The sequence below is a fragment of the Centropristis striata genome, chromosome 20 (genome assembly GCF_030273125.1).
Source record: "Centropristis striata isolate RG_2023a ecotype Rhode Island chromosome 20, C.striata_1.0, whole genome shotgun sequence".
Taxonomy (NCBI): Eukaryota; Metazoa; Chordata; class Actinopteri; order Perciformes; family Serranidae; genus Centropristis; species Centropristis striata.
The window spans coordinates 13,698,975-13,719,319 of record NC_081536.1 but is presented as its reverse complement, the minus strand read 5'-3'; the positions used below and the strand labels follow the sequence as shown (position 1 = coordinate 13,719,319).

Below are 20,345 nucleotides of genomic sequence, written 5' to 3'. Positions count from 1 at the left end.
TTGCTTATCTTCAGTATGAGCAAGCAGAGGTCAGCAGAATTAAATCAAAATGTAATTATCTTCTTCCTTTTCTAACATATGATTGTAAGATTCACATCTGGCATGGACTGACTGCTGTACAGGGTGGCAACATTTGGTTATTGGTTGGCATTAGGATATTTAAATCAGCATGTCAAAAAGTCATATAAGCCATATGGCTGACATGTAAAGAGCACTGCTCTTGCATGACACAGTGAGGAAACCCAGTGCCGTGAGTGAAATATTGCCGTCAGAGCTCCAATACAATGACACCAAAAACAAAAGAAGCTTACAGTAACTGTAGGGCATCACCAAGAGACTTCATTAGGACAAAAAATATACAGGAAAATAAGCTGCAGCCAGCAGTAAAGTTTTCCTTAACTTTTGAGGCATGTTTTTGTATCTGGACAGCTTCCAAAGCTAAAATAGCAGCAGTGCAGCTACGGGACATTTCTAAATAAAGTGATCTTTTTTAGCGGTATGTGAAACTAAACTCGGAGGAGGCTTAGTAATAATAGGTTTGTTTATATAATTAGACCAAAGCTCAGCAGTGGTTGTAAACTGTAATTGCAGGCCTGTGAGCAATATATGGTGGAAGAGATCATGTTTATTTTATTTAGGGTTGAATAAGGACTTTCACAAACAATCTGGTATGGAAAGTGAGAATTCCCAAAAGCTATGCAAAATAACATATCAGAAACCAGGAAAGGGTGTGATGCACAAACTATGAATGAATGCTGGCATTATAAGCTAGTGTGCTTGGAAACATACAGCATTTTAAACTGAATATCAGACATCAGTATTGATCTGGTGCATCCCTGCTTAAAATAGTGATATTTCATCACCATCACTTTACTGGACATGCCTTTAAAACGTTATTTGCAGAGCCAGATCCTGTAAAAAACATTACATTCTGTGCACCTCAGTATAACTGGGAAGCCATGAGTGACTCAACTGAGACTAACAGTTATGTGACAAGAATTCAGTGAACTGAACTCCAGGCTGTTTACACAGAGCAGAGAGGAGAGGACAGGACAGGAGAGGTTGTAAAAATGAATTCAATAATATGTATAGCATGCGAAGTCTCATTTTTCACGGTAATGGTAACACTTGTGGAAACTTGGAAAAATGTTGCATATATAGATGCAATTTTTCCCAATTTTTGTCAAATATATTATTATAGAAATTAAACTTACAACGTTCTATTATTTATGGTATTAAAATGTGTTATACTGCACAAAAGATATCTTTGACTTCTCCCTACATTAAGATATAATTGTGCTGTTTCCATGGAAGTGCAGGAAAAATGAAGCCACAGTGAGTAAAATAAAACAGGAGCAAAAAAAAAGAAAACACTCTGCTTTGGGATCATAGGGTTAACTCATAAAAGGTCAGCAAAAAGAATGAAAGCCAAGTCTCTTGGGTGGGCAGAAGCCTTCCTCTGCCTCCACACAGACCTTTCGTAGCTGCCAGATGCTGGGTGAAAGTTCGGCTTACGCTCTCTATTACCACCTTCCAATATTTACCTTACTCCCACCCTCTCACCAACAGTGAAAGAGGGGGTTACGCAACATGTCACATCCTTTGACATTCCACTAGCCTGGAAAAGGACCCTTGACTGCTCTTAGAAACAAGGCGCCCTTGTCAAGGTAACAGGAAGGAAATAGCTTTAAAGGGACCGACTGTCAGCAGCGGTTGGCATCTTAACTCAGATCAACTTCTAGCTCAGAAATGCCAAAACAGGAGAGAAATGTGCAATGCTAGCACTTAATTTTCAGCTGCACGTTCTCCAACTCAGCCTGAAGCTTGTCTGCAAAGCCCTGCACACCTGAATACACACTCCGGATTGGATTGCAGAGCAGCCACACAAACACTAATTGGTGTGCAAGGTCTCCGCTTTGGCACCTGATTAGACCGTGCACTCCCCACGCAACTCATCATAGTATCACAGTAGGTGCCGACTACGACAATCTGGAATTAGGACATCTGTCTCTCTCCCCTCTGGGTGAACATTCCTCCTCCAAAAGTAATAACAGAGCAGAGAGCAGAGCTGTCAGCCAGAACATAACCAGGAGGCAATCACTCTTTTTCCTCTCCGATGCATCTGCTCAGAAAATGCAGATAATTAACAGAGAACCTGCATGTCTCTCGTTTAAAAAGAGTTCTGGTAATCCCAGATCTTTCCTGGAGAGTGTTAATCCACATGCAATCACCATGGCTCCCAGGAATTCAGGGTAAATATGCAGTGTTGCTCTCCTGGAGGCAACAAAGGCGAAGTAAAGTTATTTGCTTCAACATAAACAACGGATTTGTAACTCATTAGGATATGACCAGTATCAATATGTGTGCTCTATGTGAAAGATAATTTGCAAAATTTTGTCCATTACTTTGATATTTAATTTTTTGTATGTGCAAGTAAAAGTTAATAAGGAGGAAACAAAGAAACTGAAAAGAACATAAACTTGCAAAAATCATATATATATGATTATTATTAAATATGCAATTTTCATTGCATTCAAAATGAATATGAATATGCTTGTGACTAGTTAATGGCTATGCAGGCACAACAGGTTTGTGTGAAACTAGTTTTATGGTTCTATTAAGCAGTAAAACTGCCTGCATGGAGTACCATAGTGGGCCAGTTTTTGCTTTATTATACTACTGCACATGGATAGTGAAGGTGTGCTATTGTTCATCACTGTAATATGCTGTAAATGTGCTGGGGATAACGTGTTTCGTTGTGCCTGGTTGCATTTAAAATAAATGGTGTGAATTGCTGACAAAGTTTATATTGAAACCTTGTGGTTAACAATCCAGACATGACATTTTTTGCAATACAGTAACAGGATTTCATGGGAAACCATGAAACTTGCGCTGAGTGCGCTGAGCATCACTCATTACCTAGACAGATTGACAAAGCATATCAGTCTCAGTTGATTGAAGGGGTACTTAGTCGTGTTTGATCATGAGCTTGAAACATTCATTTTTACAGTATTTTTACTGAGAAATGTAATACTTACACAACCCATATCCCAGTGATGGTCAGAACTGGGAGGCTAACAGGCAGTATCATCCAGAGAGACATCTTCCAGCACCTTGAGCAGCCCCTTTCTTCTTTTTCCTCTTCGGCCAGCCGAGCGATATCTGCTCAAGTAACATTTAACTGAGTGTGACTGACAGCTGCATTGCCACAGACTGATTCATTTTTCTTGAAGCTGGAGGACGGTAGACGGGACACTGGCAAGGACAGATGTGTCCTTTTCGCTGGTGAATGAGAGAAGGGATGTGAGTTAGGGTCAGGATCATTCACCTACAAAGGAAGCAATCACCATTAAACCCTGGCAGTTAGAGTAATCAGAGTTAGACTCTGTATAGTCAGGGTTTATGTGATGCTCTCAGCAATTTAATGAATAAGGAGGAATTTAGGGAAGAGATTACAAACAAAAACACCTGTAATGCAATGCAACATCAATTAAATCTTTCATGAAGCTTTGATGGGTAGAAAATAAAGAAAATAAGACATTGTATACATACACAGATATACATATACAAAAAATACTTACAAGGCTGCTATTGAACCTTATTGTTAAAATTGCACATATGGTTTTTCGAGAGTTATTTTATATTGCACATATATTGTAAATTAGTGAAAAATAGATTGTTATATATACATATATATATACACACACACACATATATATATATATATATATATATATATATATATATATATATATATATATATATATATATATATATATATATACATATATATATACATATATGTGTGTGTGTGTGTGTGTGTGTGTGTGTGTGTATACGTTACGGATGTGTTGATACAGGACTGATCTTATCCAGTCGTTAGTTCCATTTTAGCATTAGAAAACGTTGATTAAGTTACTTCAAGTTTGCTTTTTACTAGTCTATTTCCTAAGAATAAAGGCTTTCCTTTATAATAAGTAACATATTACACGTAGCTGTATTCATATTTTTATTTACCACTAATGTTTGGTTTGCTACATTCTTTCTCATGGCACATACTAACAGATGCTCACCTTCTAGCTTGCCACAACGTCGAGCATCCAAAGCAAATCTGTGTCCACTCACCTTCTGTGTTAGCAGCAAGTTTATGCTGTTTTTTGTAACTTTGAGCACGCCGATCAGTCCTCCTCACCCCGGGTAGCCCAAAACTATTCCACTCTGTACCCGCAAGACACGGTGAAGCCTTGTTTTATATCCGATCCTGTCTTTTCTTGAGGTCCCGTTAGCCGTTTTTCGCTTTGAATAACAGTGGGGGGAGGCTCGCTCTCACACTCGGTCTCGTTGCATCGCCGCCACGAGACACTCCAGAGTATCCAGCTGTTTGACTCCGCCCCCACAGGACCTGGAGTAACAGTGTGCGTTGCATTTACGTTTCGTGGCGCACCGGTTCGGCGGGGTCAAACACACAAAGAACGACACCAGGGCAGCTTTGTCACATTGTCGTCTTTTTCAGTATAATTAGGCAGTTCAAGAAAAACTAAAGTAGTTTGTTAGCAGCAGAACATTTCACAACTAATTTTTGAGTTTGTTGGACTTTCTGGTTTATTAGTGTGAGACCCTAACGTACAGTAAACTCGGAACCCAGCCGTTTCCTAGCAACACAATTCAGATGAAGAAGTACGATCGATACTTTATATTATATTTACTTATTATGCTTCCCGAAGAAACTATAAAATATTTTAAATCGTATTGTATACATACACAGATATACATATACAAAAAATACTTACAAGGCTGCTATTGAACCTTATTGTTAAAATTGCACATATGGTTTTTCGAGTTATTTTATATTGCACATATATTGTAAATTAGTGAAAAATAGATTGTTATATATATATATATGTATATATATATATATATATATATATATATACATATATATATACATATATATATATATGTATATCGATACTTTATATTATATTTACTTATTATGCTTGCCGAAGAAACTATAAAATATTTTAAATCGCATTTTATATATTTTAGATTTTTCCGTTATTTGGGCTTAGTTTCATACAAAAACATAATCAACAACAAGCGGTTCTGTTTTATGTCCTTCCTCTCCCAGTTGATCATTATCAGAGATTGATGGGGTCGTTCTCTTCTTTCACAGGGAAGTCAGACGACTGAGACAAAAAGTCAAGTAGGTCTATATCTATAGTTAAATTTGAACCATGGATGTAAGGAGATAATAACAAAACCTGTATATATGAAGGTATATATCCTGTGTGTGTGTGTGTGTGTGTGTGTGTGTTTGGTTGGTCTCTCTCTCTCCGTGTGTGTGTGTGTGTGTGTGTAAGTGTGTGTGTGTGTGTGTGAGAGAGAGAGAGAGAGAGAGAGAGAGAGATTCCTCAAACTTAAGACTTGTTTCTGATGCCCCCTGGAGCTTTACTGTGATAATGTCTCTCTCTTGAACTACCTTAAGGATTACCTTTTTTTTTTTAATCCTATAACCTATAATAAGCTAATTCACAGAGTAGCTTACTTTCCAATCCCACACATATATAACTCTTAGAATCTGCAAATGTGTTTAATAAATGTTTCTTATCTTTTCAAATACATTTCCCATGAGTTGTTTTTTTCCCACATTCAGGAAACAATTTGTAATGTGAAAGGTGTTTCTGGTAGAGACTAACTTCAGGTGAAGCTACTGCCCCCAAGAGGCCAAAATAAATCATTTTCTTCTGGTTTTACAGCCTCTAATTGTGATAAACAATGACAAAAAAGAACCTTACCACCAGTGGTGGAAAAAGTATTCAGATCCCTTACTTAAGTAAAAGTAGCAATTCCACCCTGTAAAATTACTTCACTTCAGTACAAAAGCACGAGCATCAAAAATGTACTTAAAAGTGCTTGTTATGCTGAATGGCCCCACTCAGATTGTTTTATTTATTCAAAATATGTTATTGAATATTACTGATGCATTTATGTAAGCAGCATTTAACATTTCTCAAGATAGGGCTCACTTTAAATACTATATAATTAATATACTGTTATGAGGTGCAATTGAAAAAATGTCTAATCACTATAATTTTATCATGTTTTTTATGCTAAATCTTGACCTGAAAAATAAGTAAGTATAAAAGGATAAAGTTACATAAAATTGGAATATTCAAATAAAGTACAAGTAGGCCTACCTCAAAATGTACTTAAGTACTGTCCTTGAGTACTTAGTTGTTACTTGAGTACTCCACCACTACTCTTAACTCACTAACCAAAATTGATTTACTTCAATCAAGGTAAACAAACCACTCTTTAAAAATGTTTTGATTAAATTGTATTTATAACATACCATTTATATAAATATAACATGCTTTAACATAATATTTAAAAAAGATATTGAACATTTTGAAAAAAAACATGATATTCAATTATTACATATTGTTTCTATTATACCTGACACTTTTTGTAGACTAGATTGCCCCAAAACAACAATCAGTGATCAAAAGAACAAAAACAGATCAATTTTATCATTAAAAAAACAGTCATTCTATCTTTCAAACATGAGGAAAAAATTACTTTTAGCTGCAAGCTGAACAAAAAGAATTAATCAAATGCCCTGCATCACATATTTACAACAATATTGGGAATATTTGGTAAATTAGATGCAAACTACTCACACTATAGCAACTCGATTACAGTCTTATACTAGTACCATAGCCCCACACGCTGAATGCAGGGTAGAGGGGCTGTGTGAATGTAGTCTGCACTTTGTGCAGAAGCTGCATGCCACCAGAAATGCTGTAAAATGCGAGGGTTCCTGCTGCATAATCCAGGTAGACGCCAATACGAGATGACACGGGAGCTGCAATTTCTTTGCTCCTATTACCGTGCACAAAGGAGAATTTGGAGTCATTGCAGTACAGACTCCAGGACTTGTCGTTCCAGCCCAGGCTGCATTCATTGTTGTTTCCTTTACGGCGGATTCCCCTGTAGGTAACAGCTATGTCTATTTCTGTTCCCCTCCAGTCCACCTCCCAGTAACAACGACCAGCCAAGCTGTCCCTGCACAACACCTGCAATGGAAAGGACAAAATAAGTGAATAAAAACAAAGTGTTTGCACGGCTAATTATAGCTGTTAAGATGAGAGTTTCAAGCAACTGGACAACTACAAGCACTTTTACTGTAAGAATTCAAAGACTAATACTAAAAGCCTGAGAGAGGAGGAAAATTCATTGAATTCAAAATGAAAAAAATACATTGATTTATTCTCCTCAGTTAGTCTAAAACTTGAGCTGCTTCAGTCGGCCAATTGAAGGATAAAATTTAAAGACGTAAAGTGTCTTAAGTCTATATTCAGGTTTATCTTCACCCCTTCATCACAACGTTTAGCTCTGTATCATTTGTAACAACTTAACTTCCCTCAGCCTCTTTTCAGCCACATAGTTACATCCTCACAGGCAGTAAAGTCTCACCTGCTGCCAGTGGTCAAATCTGTCCTGGTGATCGGGGTAGTTCCTGGGCTCTTGCTTCATCGTAGCTGTTCGGTTTCCCTCAGAGAGGTGAAGGTGGCGATGGACACTGTTGACGTCCAGAATCAACTGGCTAGAGTCTAAACAATGTGAAACAAAGTCATTATTTATCCTCTCTGGGTTGTTGTTTAGAATCTGATTCATTTTTTATGTTGTGTTTTGGTATTTATCTTTTTTGAGATTAGATCACATACTGCAACTAAATACTTGTGACACTTACATATTTAGAAATGACAAAGTTAGTTTAAACCTTTTGTTTACACCTCTGAGCTTGTAAAAATGCTTTCAACAGGTGGAGTACCAACAGGAACACCTGTGTTTGTTTAAGTGATACTGAACTGTAGGTTGGCTTTCTTACATTTCACCAAACCAGTTCTGCAAGCAGCATAGTTTCTGTCTTCTATGTTCAGTCTTTTCACCACATGGTGTAGTCATGATGGAGAAGTTTTACTTGTCACCATGACTGTCATATTTAAACTTGTTAATAGGTTACATAAACACTTGCTTGATTGCTTGTATGTGTGGGCTTTGATAAAACTGCCAAGCAGCCTTGCTGACTTGGTGCTAAAAGTTAAAAACAAGTTAATTCTCAGTAAAAAAAAAAAAAGTAACCCAATAACTCACATCTTAGGAAATCTTCTCTCGTCCTCGGTTCTTCACTTGTCCTCGGTTCTTCACTTATCCTTGGTTCTTCCCTTGTCCTTGGTTCTTCCCTTGTCCTTGGTTCTTCCCTTATCCTGGGTTCATCCCTCAAAATTGATTCTCTCCTTGTCTTTGTCTCACCTTCTTGTGTGATGTAGACATCCTTCACTATAAAGAGGAAGATAAAAAAAAAACATGGCAGCATAAGCTTTATAAAAGGGACAGCAGACTAAAACTAAAATCACTGCCTTGTGGTTGTATGCTGTTATATGTTGTGAAGAAGGATTTTAATAAAAGTTATTGAGTTTATTTATGAGAAATGAAAAATATCACTGTACATTTATTACTCCAGTAAGAAACATGCCGTCTTTGCTTAGAGACTATTTTTAGAGTACAGAGGACTGATACAGAGCTTTGTCACATGGCGCAATAAAAATTACCTCAGTATCAGCAAAACCAATGCACATAAGCACATACAATCTATTCAATCACAGTTTCAAGTTGGGCACCCAAGATTACTGTCACCAATTCAGTATCCGACCAGATGTTAAATATGGTCACAATCTCCCCTTCTGTTTTTAAGTTATGGTGTTGAACATTGGCCAAAAAAAAACCTGTTTTTTAAAACCTGATGGTGTCACAGTGAAGTTGACCTTTGACCCTTTGGATATAAAATCACTAAAACATTTTATCCTATTTGACATTTGTGTGAAACTTAAACTTTGTTTTCTTTAGTGTATAAATACTTCAGTTATGGCCAAAATCAGTGAGGGATCAGTGCTACTTGAGATGAAGAGACAATAAGTTTTCGTACCTGCTCCTGAGATTTTGGTCATTTCTGTCTTGCTGACTTCCTCCACTTGCAATTTCAGTGAAGCGATGGCTCTCTTGGTGGCATCAAAAGAGTAATTGGGAACGACACTGACGTTGTTGAGGTCTTCATATCCTGAGGGGCCTGACAGAGACTGCCAGCTCTGGTGAAATGGTAGCGGAAGATAGAGATTAGCCTAAACATTTCATGTAACTACTGTCTTCTAGGAAGACCCCTGATTATTACACCATACAAAGTCCTCAGTTCAGATCAGCCTCACCTGCAGAAAGTGAATGTGATCATCAGTGTGTGAGAGCTTCTCCAGGTCGTTGTGTTTCTTCCTCAGCAGAGTGATTTCTTCCTCCAAGCGGTCCAGCAGCAGCTCCCCACGTGTCACAGTGGTACTTTCGTGGGAACGGATCATCTCCTTGACTTCATTGTACTTCCTCTCGATGGAAAGCAGAAGCTCGGTGAAGATTCGTTCATTCTCCTCGTGGGCAGTTTGAGCTGAGTGCTGATGAGACACATCAGAGACAGAGGGAGAGTTGTGATAGAATCTGGACGGGAAAGCATCATGCTGTGTTTAAAGTAGTGTGACCTACGTGTGATGATTTTTTTGCTTACTTTAACTGCTTCAACAGCTTGATGAAGATCCTGCCACTTTTTAACTCTCTGGTCGATCCTTTGTTGAGATTTGTGCAGCGTGGTACCAAGTTGTTTCTGTAATAATGACATTAGAGTGCTCATGTTACCCTTGTTCAGTAAATCAACTTTCAAATATAACCAAAAGTCAAGCAGAACAGATAGATTTCACCACTCACTTGTTTCTCGGTCCTCTCAGTGCCAGCCGGGACGATGTCGTGGTGTTTGTGTTCATCCATCATGCACAGAACACACACTGATGTCTCATCAGTGCGACAGAAAGCTTCCAGCAGCTTGTCATGCTGTGCACAGATCTTCTCTCTCATCTGACCCGTAGCTTTGACCAGCTTGTGTTTCATCAGGGCAGGGTAGTCATAGTGAGTCTGGACGTGGGTCTCGCAGTAAGACGCCAGACACACCAGGCAGGACTTCTCAGCCTTTTCCTTCCTTGTTGTGCAGAAGTCACACACGACGTCCCCGTACGCTGCCTCTGACCTGACTTGTGACCGGCCGTGTGACCTGCCCTGGTGCCTGGACTGGGACCTGGACTGGCTACGACTGTTAGAGCGACGAGAGTTATCCAGGGTGCTGTATCTGTCTAAATCCAGAGTGCTAGGGTGGGACATCTTTAAAAGAGATGTCCAGAAGATATGAATGAAAATCCACAGGTGATTAAGCTCTGCAGCAGTTTGTTAACCTCTTCAGTTGTTAACCTCTAATGTGTTGAGATCAACAGCTCGACCAAAAGTGAGCAGGAAGCAGTATCCACAGAGAAAATGAGTTCCTGGAGTGAACAGCTTCGGTGAAACTGTGTGAATGACGCTGTGTGTGACAGAATGTTAGCTATGTGCTCTACTCTCATTGTAAAACCAGTATTCCTGGTTGGGCGTTTAATAGGCTGAGAATGGGTGTTACTATAATATCCGAAACAAAGAGTGTTGAGACAAAGAAGAGGAAAAGCTGAAACTACCAGAATAACAAAGGTGCTTCATTATGTATGTATAGTGCTTTATAATTAAACAAGATGATTTAAAGTATAACTTTTTATCTGAAAATGTAAAAATATTTATATTACTTAATTGAGGAAAAGGATAGCATCAATAAACAACATTCAGTATAAGTAGTAGATTAAGACTGTTGATATCAATGTTTTGTATAATAGATAAGGTAAATCAAGCCTTATCTTGTCTTATCTTATCTTATGTTTCCCATGTGTCATACCTATCAGACTCACCTGTAAAAACCTACACAGCTCATAAGCACACTATTTTCTTTTTAATCTACATTGTCAGGGAGTGACCTTCACCTTGTTTTGTTTCGACATACATTTGTGTTATGCCTATCTTTAGTCTGTATTATGTACAATATGTGCTGCCCATACTGTCATGGCAAAACACTGGAGTTGTGAAAACAGCAGCATCTTGTGGGACTAATTCATTACTACGTGAAATATATACCCCTCTGTGTAGTCTCTATCCCTTATATTATATTCAATTACCTCATCCTGTATAGTTTGCTTCTTCCATTCTTTGCGATATTGTCTGTTAAGATTGTATTATTGTGGCAATTTTCACTTGTACTGTGCTTGACTACCTCACTTGGTCTTAAGTAAGTGTTTCTACAAGTTAACTCATGGAAAACACAAATATCAAAACCTTATGCTTTAGAAAGTGGCCTGCAATAACAGTAGTAGCCATACTTAGAACATTTACTTTTGTCCAAGATGTGAGATCACTGTGTAAATGTCCAAAGTAGAATCAAAGAGGATGGACACATGATATTGATTTTTGTTAACCAGTAACTAACTGACAATTAACTGTTTCTCATCACCAATATCGATAAGATAACTTTATAATTTCATATTTTTAAAAAGAGCATAACATCTTCATGCACACCTGATGATAGGAAAATGTAAGATGAAGTGAGTAAGGATGTACGATTTAACATTTAATAGCTGTGACTTAAATCTAACCGAAACTCGATTGCTGACACAATAAAAACAGTTCTGACCCTTCAAATGTTCATTTATTTATTTATTCTAGTACAAGTACAAGTACATTCATTAATTACATTGTTGCATTACATTCATTTTAATGTTTGTTTCAATGTCTGATGTATTTTCATGTATTTTTGTACCTATGTAAAGCACTTTGAATCAGTGGTGAAAAAGGTATTCAGATCCCTTACTTAAGTAGAACTACTACCACACTGTAAATTGACTCCACTGCAAGTAAAAGTCAAGTCACAGACTGTATATTAAAAAAGTCCTGAATTCAAAACTTACTGAAGTAAAAGTGCAAAGTAACAGCATCAAAATGTACGTAATGTATCAAATATAAAAGTACTTATTATGCAGAATTGCCCCATTCAGATCGTTATATATATTCCAAATATATTATCTGATTTTTATTATTGATGCATTTATGTAAGCAGCTTTTTAATTATTTCAAAGTAGGGCTCAGTGTAACTACTTTGTATACTGTTATGAGGTTTTATTTTTAAAAAAATCACTTTAAATGTATCATGTTTTTATGTTAAATCTTAACCTGAATTGATGGAAATACTCAAGTAAAGGTCAAGGTCACTTTTATTTCTAGAGCACCTTATACACAACCAAGGTTGACCAAAGTGCTCTACATAAATGAATAACAACAAAAAATCCCAAAAGATACATAAATGAATAACAATAAACTCAAAGATAAAATTTAAAAAAACAATTTCATCTAGTAATATATGATATGAGATATACAACAAACAACACACATAAACAACTCTCTTCTCACACAGGTTCTAAAGCCTGGGAGAAAAAAATGAGTTTTAAGAGAAGATTTTAAAATGTCCAAAGTCTCTGATGACCGGATATGCAGTAAAATGTAAACTGTTCCACAGCTTAGGGGCAGCCACTGCAAAAGATCGATCGCTTTTAGTTTTTAGCCTGCATTTAGGCACATCCAGGTATGACTCATTTGCAGACATCAGAGCTCTGGTCGGTCTATGAACATGTATGAGTACAGCCAAATACACTGGGGCCAGTAAAGTAAAAGTACATCAAAATTGTACTTAAGTACAGTAGTTGAGTACATGTACTTAGTTAAATTCCACTACTGCTCTGAACCTTTTGTATGAATGGTGCTATACAAATACATTTGCTCTGACTTGCAGTTTGTCTCCCGGCCTGCTGGGGGCGGTACTGGTCTCCTCGCTGTATTGAAATGACAAAGATTGCTTTCGCTAAAGTGCGTCGGTCGTCCAACGTTGGCGCCAGATGAGCAGTGGCGCCAGCTACACACACAGGCAGAGAGAGAGGAAGACACACAGCACTTTGACGAGCCTCACAACAGCTTGCAAAGCCCTCATCAACCCAGAGTTTGAAGCATATAAACGATTCTCTTTTTTCTCTCTCTTCAGCAATCAAAAAGTAAAAGGACATAAGGTGGGTGTGCATGCAATTATTTACAGATTTAAACCCGGTGTGGTTCTTACTCCTAGTGATTATTCATCGTTTAAATTACTCCAGCAGTGTTAAGCCAGGGGCAAGTCTCTGTTTAACTAAATATAATCGCTGCTGCTATTTATTATGGTAGCCAGCGGGTGGGTTGTTTATTTTTGTGTCTCTGGTTGTGATAGTACCGAACTTTGTAATGGAAAAATACAGGCCCAGACTCGCATTGGTTGATACATTTTGTTCTGCTTGAAAAGCAGCCCAGCACAGGGGCACACTGGTATAATTTAAGAACTAGTTCAGCTTTTGAATCTCATCCAGGTTATTTTTGAGACATGTTCGTTATAGAATCGACCTAGCCGCCCTTTCATGTATCCAGTTTATCTATGCATGCAAAAACCAGACTTAACATGGTCGGATGGGCGGCTGAGCAAAGCTTCCGCTCCAATGTTTTACAATCTCCAGGCTAGTACTAAAGTGGAGAGCAGCCTTTAGCCGTGCTAGCAGACTGGATTAGCTGGCTTGTTAGCTTGGCATCATGGCTATGTAGCCAGCACGCTAATATAGTCTCGGCTGGATAGCTGCTAACATCAGCAGGCCGCCATTGGAGAGTGGTGGTGCGGTTTGTGTGGTGCTGCCGCAGTAGAGGAGCTTCAGGTCCGGAGCCAACATTAACCCTGCTCCCTCACACTGCTCCTCAAACACTAACCTGTGCGCTTTCCTATCCCAATACTGGTTTTCTAACTGCGTTTGGTGTGAGATTTGTGTTCAGCCTGGATTCTTATGTAAGTAAAAGGCGTCCTTTCCCGCGCAGCATTGGTCGCCCTCACGGTTAGCCATCTTTGTTACAGCTAGCCAACTCCTGGTCGGATTCACGGTGTGGCTCCTAGCCTGCTAATTTGGTCTACAGTGACATATGTGGGGCTAATTCATAAAAGGGCGATTTAATATAATTTGTTTGTGGTAGTGGACATGTTTGGCTAAGCTTTGCGTGATTTTGTCTCACTCGGGGTCGCTCTAATTCAACATGTTATGAAGGGCGGAAGCTAACGCTGCTAACTAGCTAGCGGCAGCCATCTTAGGCGAGCATGTCATCTTGGCTAGCTGGAAGTGCTGGTGTGGCACAACAAGATGGCCTGTTAATACTCGCACAAGAACAATTTCCGCGTCGGTAGCTGTGTCATAAATACCACCAAGTAACGTATTTCAATTACCCGCTTTAATGTGAGTATTTCGCTCTTATTGAAGCCCTTACTTCAATTACTCGCATGTTGCTTTTTGCTACGAAGCTAGTTAGCGGGCTAAATTGCGAACACATTAGCAGCTAACACAATGCTGTTTTGTCGTTAACCAGTCGCCCCTCGACCATAGCCAGCTAACTAGCGGCTATGAAGGCTATTTGTAGCTGTTATTGAAGGCTAGCAACCAGCAGTTCAGTGTTTAATAACAAAGCGTTGCCTTTTAAACATTTCTATACCTTTAAGTTACACTTATTAATAACGCAAAGCGAACTGCGGGGATAAACGACATAAGCAGGTCGGTCAGGTTTCGGCTTGCGGATTAAGTCAGAATTGAGAGCTTGATCATGATGCGGTCCACTTTGATTTTATCAATTGTGTTAGCTAGTGAGGTGAAGCTCGCCTTGAGCGCTAACTTGGCTAGCTAATTGATCACTTAGCTTGCTAAGGAGTATTGCCTTCTTGCCAGCTGATGAGATGTGATGCCTGCAGTTATGAGAAATGCATATAATCTACTAGGAGTCTGTGTATTGCTCAATTTAACGCATTTGAGTTTTCTAAGCATAGTCCAGCAAACCGAGAGTTGTTTGTTGTTTTTCTTTAGACCAAACCAGCACACAGTAAATGTATATACATTAGTTCAGAGTTGTTGCCTTTATTTAGTATTAAGAGCATCCTTTTGTCACACTTGTCACCTATTGTGTTAACCAAACACACCACCTCTTGTCTTTGCTGTTACCAACTATGGGGATGTTTGTGTTGGCTGAGGTACTGCAGGGCTGTCCTGAGAGAGCACAGCTCCTTCTCCAGGGGAGTGGGTCAAAATCAGATGATGATAAAAAAAATATAACCATCAACGAACAGTGTCTCTGGGAAAGACTCTTATAACTTAATATTTGGTTTGTTGTTTCTTCCATAATTGTGTCTAGAGTCCTCAGTAAGTGGTTCGAGTTACAATCATATCAAAAAATTATCAGTTGTCAAAATGTTTTTGTAGATAAACCCAATTTCAGAGTGATACTTGAAATATGTTTCGATATAAACATGCAAATTTCAGTATGTGAAACATGATAATTTCTTTGTACCATTCATAACTCATAATGTACAACCCCAATTCCAAAAAAGGAGGCCATAAGAATCACAACAAAAGCAGAATGCAATGATTTTTAACAGTACAAAGACAAGATATCTAATGTGCAGAATGGGAAAATGTTTGCTTAATTTGATTTCTGTTTTTATTCATGTTTACAGTGTCAACTCGTTTGTAATCAGGGTTGTATTAAGTCATTACACCAGGAAAATGCTATTATCTCTGACTTACTAAAAAAACATTTGAACAAAAGCTAACTTTCAGTAATAGCTTTGCAATGGATGAAACACATGTCAGGTAAAAGTTTAACTGTCCTGGTGAATAAAGGCAATTAATTATTATTTTTTATATTTTTCTCTTTTGCAGGTCTGGTCACTGACTAGAGCACCAACGAGCAACTGCCCCCAAAAACGATCTATATCCCCCGATTCCCTTTTGTGTCATCGTCCGGCAAGAAAACGGAGGTCGTGGGGTTGGAGTGTGTTCTCATGGCCGAGTCAGAGACTGAATGTGACACGCCGGGCCTTGACACACTTGGGTCGGAGTGTGTCATAGCCCACAGCCATGTCGACCTTCACTATGGAGCAGAAACGGAGATCATGACAGAAGAAAAGCGTGGATTAGAGCTGGAGATCCACGGCTCAGACTTAAAGATCCAGGGACTGGGTACGGAGCTCGGAGCTGTAGCCTGTGTGGATGCAATTGTAGCCGAAACAGACCATGATTACATTAAGGTGGAACATGGTGACATGCACTGTTTCACGGGTGCAGAAATCAAGACGTCAGGAGGGGAGACTCTGCTGGGAGAGGTGCTGCTTAAGGCGGAAAGCGAGCATGTGGTGAAAGTGGAGTCCGATCATGGCGGGGAGTTGACAGTGGAGTCTGAGAATGGTGTAATCATACATGAAGCCCATGGCCTGCAGTGCAACGAATGCGGGGAGATTTTTGGCAGCATAGCCGATCTTCACCAACACTTTGAGATCCACAAGGACCTCAACCCTTACATCTGTGTCCACTGTGGTGAGAGCTTTGCTGTGGAGGCCAGCCTCAAACAGCACATGAAGATTCACATGAAAGAAAAGCCCTATGTTCCTCCTGGAGTTGAGATTATGGGAAAAGATGTTATTGATGCCTTCAGCCTCAAGTCTCATCAGATGATTCATTTGCCAGACAAGCCACACAGATGCTCGGAGTGCGGTAAGAGCTTTGCAGCTGCGATCACCCTGAGAGAGCACATGAAAATGCATTCAGAGGACAAGCCCTACAAGTGCACCCAGTGTAGGAAGAGCTTTGTCCGCAGAAGGCATTTGAAAAAGCACCAGGAGGTCCATGCACGTGAGAAGCCATATACCTGTGGCCAGTGTGGCAAAGGCTTCGCCACAACTTCCAACCTGAAGCAGCACCAGAAGACCCATGCTGCCGTCGTGCTCGGAGACAAACCCCATCGATGCACACAATGTGGAAAATGTTTTGCGGCTGCTGCCACTCTGAGAGAGCACCAGAGGATCCACTCGGGTGAGAAGCCGTACAAATGCAACATGTGCAGGAAGAGTTTTGTCCGCAAACGCCATCTGAAGAAGCACCAGCAGGTCCACGCCGGAGGAAAGCCCTACACCTGCAGACATTGCAATAAGGGCTTCAATCACTCCTCTTCTCTCTCTCGCCATCACAAGACCCACCTGCAGAATCCAGTGTTTTCTCCACCGCAGCCTGGGAAAACCTTGACCTACGGCACTCCCCCAAAGCAGAGGGTGCACCAGCAGGGAGACAAGCCCTACATGTGCCACCACTGTGACAAGGGCTTCAATCATTCCTCTTCCCTGTCCCGGCACCAAAGAGTCCACTCAGAAGGAAAGAGCTACACCTGCGCTCACTGTGGCAAAAGATTCAATCACTCCTCCTCCCTTGCTCGGCATCAGAGAGTTCACTTGGAGAACAAACAGCAGCAGCAGCAGCCACAATCGCCACAGCCGCAACCGCAGCAGTACAGCCCCATCCCCACACCGAAGGGATTCCCAAACAACGCCTTCCCAAAACAGCGCATCCTGTCTGTTGACAAACCGTACAGGTGCTCTCAGTGTGGAAAAGGCTTTAACCATTCATCTTCCCTCTCCAGACATCATAGGATCCATGTAGACCAGTGAGCACCCCTTTCCCCTTTGTTAATGATGTCCCATGCAAGCGAAAAACACCCCTGCTGCCCCTTCCCTTGTTTTCTGTTCCACCAATGGTCCCATCCTTGACATTACCACACCAACATCAGGCCTAGTTCTATAGACAACAGTGGTCAGGTCAGCACATTGCTATATTGAAGTGGAGCAGATGACAATAAAAGGACAGTAACACAAGTCTTCGACAAGAGGAAAGACTGTGTAACCTATAATTCAGAGCTGAACCCAGGACTTTGTGCTCAGTATGAAGAGGGTATAATAATAGATTGTGAAGGAGCCTCTATTCTTGTTTGTGATTGTGCTTCACTTGCTCCAGGACCTCTTTTGAACACTTTTAAATGAAAAAAAAAAATGTGATTTGGTGATCTAAAAAAAAAAATTGTTACCTGGGGAAAGTGTGCTTCACCCTCTGGTTAGTCTTTTTGATAGAAGAATTGAGTTTATGTACCTTTTCAGGTGGGCACATGCGCTTTTCAGCTGCAACTTTATCCAAGGCTACCAACACAATTAAACAATAACTTCTTGTTTTGATTTAAATAGTTATTTCTTTTCACACACATAATAACCCATGTGAAGCAAACATCAAAAATCCAATGTAAATACTTAATGATTTTCTTTTATATATATATGTATAGGTGACTAGTGTGCTGTTCCAAAAGATTACATTTTTGATAGTAAGGTCCACTTTGTCTCCACCCTTTTTTCCTTCATTTTTATCAGTTTAATTTGTTTTAAGTGTTGGAGATAAACATGTTGCAGGTGTTCTCATGCAGCTTGTTTTTTGAATTTGGGCTCCATCAGACATGAGCCATCTTGTATATTTATAAGGTTGTTTTCTTGTATGTCTACGATGGGTTAGCACTGCTGCATCGACTGTACAGAGAGCAATATTGGCCAACGCCCTGATTCTACTATGACATGCAATTTAGCCATTAGTAAATGCATAATAGAAAATAAAAACCTACTGGGTAGCATATTACAACATGACCTGTGTCCTAATTATTTACCGTGCAGTTTCCTCTGTACCCCTTGCACCAAATGTACACGAAATCCAACATCACGCTTTGTTTATTGCTTTGGAGACTAATTCAATTACCTGTATATAGAATAAAGGTAACTCTTGCTCATGTTGGTCCGCCAACTATCACAATTTGATCTAAAAAAATGTGTGTATACTAAAAGACTACATGAGAAAATCTCACTTTTACAAGACTTAAAAGATTTTTTCCGAATTCCAGTGGATTGCGCTCTATTTACTGTTCTGTGTAAGATATCTTTTACAAACTGATGTATTTTTTTAGATATGGCTTGGGTTATATGAAAGGGAATGAGAGATATACAGTTTTTATGGGAGTGAACATTACGGTGAGCAATATTTTTTCTTTTTCTTTTCTTTTTGGATAACAATTGTGCTTCAAACTGTAGCATAGGTTTCTTCCTTGTGTTTAGATAGGTGCCTTATTGCATGCTATGTAGAAATGTATGCCGAGCTGTTTTTTCGAGGAAAAAAAGTTAGGGTTTTCAGGAGTCTTTTGTTCTTATTCATACTAACTTACCCTAAAATTTAATTTGTTGTCACTGATACCTATTGCTTTTTTGCTTTCATGTATATTACCATGTGTTTACACTGTTACGACCATATTGTCTTTATTTTTTTTCCCCTTCATTTTTTGTCGATGGCCTCATTGTAGAGAGAAATTGTAAATGATCCATATAAGCTTCTCTTAAGGGTAAATCCTGTAACACCTTCCCAGTTTGAGTGGCACATATATGGACAAATAAAGGTTGTTGACTCTCTTGTGGCATTTAATCAATGAAGCACGTTTTTGAAATGGGAGAAGCATTCAACCTCAAAGATAAAAAGCTAGGATACTTTCTACAAAATCATCATTTTTTTCAATTGAGACGCGCATTCAAGTATAGAAACTGCAATGTAGACAACACGATGGTACAGGGAAACAAGACTTTAGGTTTACATAAATGGTATGTTGAAAAATACAATTAGGATAAAAAATATGAAATGATAAAGAGCTTGAAAGAGTTCACAATAGAGTGAAAATAATTCTGTCCGTTACGTTTTTATGGTTTGAAAAATACTAGATTTTCAACATAGTCTAGGGTTTCATCCACACAATCACTAACTGAAATTAAACAATTTTCTTGTCATTAAACAGAGCTAATAACTAGATGAGTCTCTGTTGGTAACTGACTCTGGAAAGCAACAAGCAATATATAATCAAAACATACAGTCAAAGCTAGTAAAAAGTTTAAATTTGCTGTAGATTTAGATTTGACAATAAAATATATTTTGTTCATGTACTTGAGCCTGGACTTGTTTCATACAATTCTTTTAAGTTTGAAAATATCCAGTGAAACTGGGGGCAACATATTTTTGCAGCTATGCATTTAAAATTTACAATATATAATGAATAGGTTTACAGTGAGTTCAGTGTTTTTATTTTAGAGAAATATAGATTTGTTGGATATATATTGTGTAAAACTTTGATGTGTGCTTCAGTTGTATTGGTAATTCAGAATTTATATGGTAATAGCCAAGCCATTTGTCTGTGTAAAGAACATTTCCAACAAAACCACATTTCTTGTGCGTAGTACCTTTACGACCATTCTCATGGATCAAATAAGGGTCATTAATATCTTGAGCTTATCTGAAGTTTGTGAACGAGTAAAAACGTTTTGTATGAGTATTTTTCAACAGTGAGGTTTCACAAAGTCTAAAAGATGGACACAGATATTATCTGTGTATACCACACTAAAA

At 38.9% G+C, this 20,345-nt stretch overlaps 3 protein-coding genes across 5 annotated transcripts in view; 1 reads left to right on the top strand and 2 right to left on the bottom strand.

Moving 5' to 3' along the window:
* zgc:154058 (Transmembrane protein 150A-like) overlaps positions 1-4,346 on the bottom strand; it is a 30,713-nt gene extending 26,367 nt beyond the window's left edge. The window contains exons 1-2 of the mRNA XM_059359488.1: positions 4,126-4,346; positions 3,039-3,282 (exon numbers count right to left, since the gene is read on the bottom strand). Coding sequence (XP_059215471.1) covers positions 3,039-3,103 — 65 coding nt within the window. The 5' untranslated portion in view covers positions 3,104-3,282; positions 4,126-4,346. The remainder of the gene's footprint in view (positions 1-3,038; positions 3,283-4,125) is intronic.
* A 1,980-nt stretch (positions 4,347-6,326) lies between these two features.
* ftr14l (finTRIM family, member 14-like) lies at positions 6,327-10,447 on the bottom strand. Its single transcript, XM_059359629.1, has 7 exons — positions 9,808-10,447; positions 9,611-9,706; positions 9,267-9,500; positions 8,990-9,149; positions 8,158-8,343; positions 7,477-7,613; positions 6,327-7,076 (listed from the first exon to the last, which is right to left on the bottom strand). The coding sequence occupies exons 1-7, from the start codon at positions 10,252-10,254 to the stop codon at positions 6,696-6,698; spliced, it is 1,641 nt and encodes a 546-aa protein (XP_059215612.1). The 5' UTR covers positions 10,255-10,447; the 3' UTR covers positions 6,327-6,695.
* Positions 10,448-12,894: 2,447 nt separating this feature from the next.
* On the top strand, positions 12,895-19,366 carry si:ch211-198a12.6 (uncharacterized protein LOC563253 homolog). 3 transcript variants are annotated; one of them, XM_059359391.1, is made up of 2 exons: positions 12,895-13,061; positions 15,765-19,366. In XM_059359391.1, the coding sequence occupies exon 2, from the start codon at positions 15,887-15,889 to the stop codon at positions 17,540-17,542; it is 1,656 nt and encodes a 551-aa protein (XP_059215374.1). In that variant the 5' UTR covers positions 12,895-13,061; positions 15,765-15,886; the 3' UTR covers positions 17,543-19,366. The 3 variants fall into 3 exon arrangements, with proteins under 3 accessions (XP_059215374.1, XP_059215375.1, XP_059215376.1); XM_059359392.1 differs by lacking the exon at positions 12,895-13,061 and adding an exon at positions 13,612-13,855; XM_059359393.1 differs by lacking the exon at positions 12,895-13,061 and adding an exon at positions 14,061-14,294.
* The last annotated feature ends 979 nt before the right edge of the window (positions 19,367-20,345 follow it).

Coding starts and splice junctions, on each gene's coding strand:
- ftr14l (XM_059359629.1), bottom strand. CDS start 10,254: ATGTCCCACCCTAGCACTCTGGATTTAGACAGATACAGCACCCTGGAT. Junction 9,501..9,610: donor AAGCTGTTGAAGCAGTTAAA/GTAAGCAAAAAA, acceptor GTGTCTCATCAG/CACTCAGCTCAAACTGCCCA. Junction 8,344..8,989: donor GACCAAAATCTCAGGAGCAG/GTACGAAAACTT, acceptor TCCTCTTTATAG/TGAAGGATGTCTACATCACA.
- si:ch211-198a12.6 (XM_059359391.1), top strand. CDS start 15,887: ATGGCCGAGTCAGAGACTGAATGTGACACGCCGGGCCTTGACACACTT.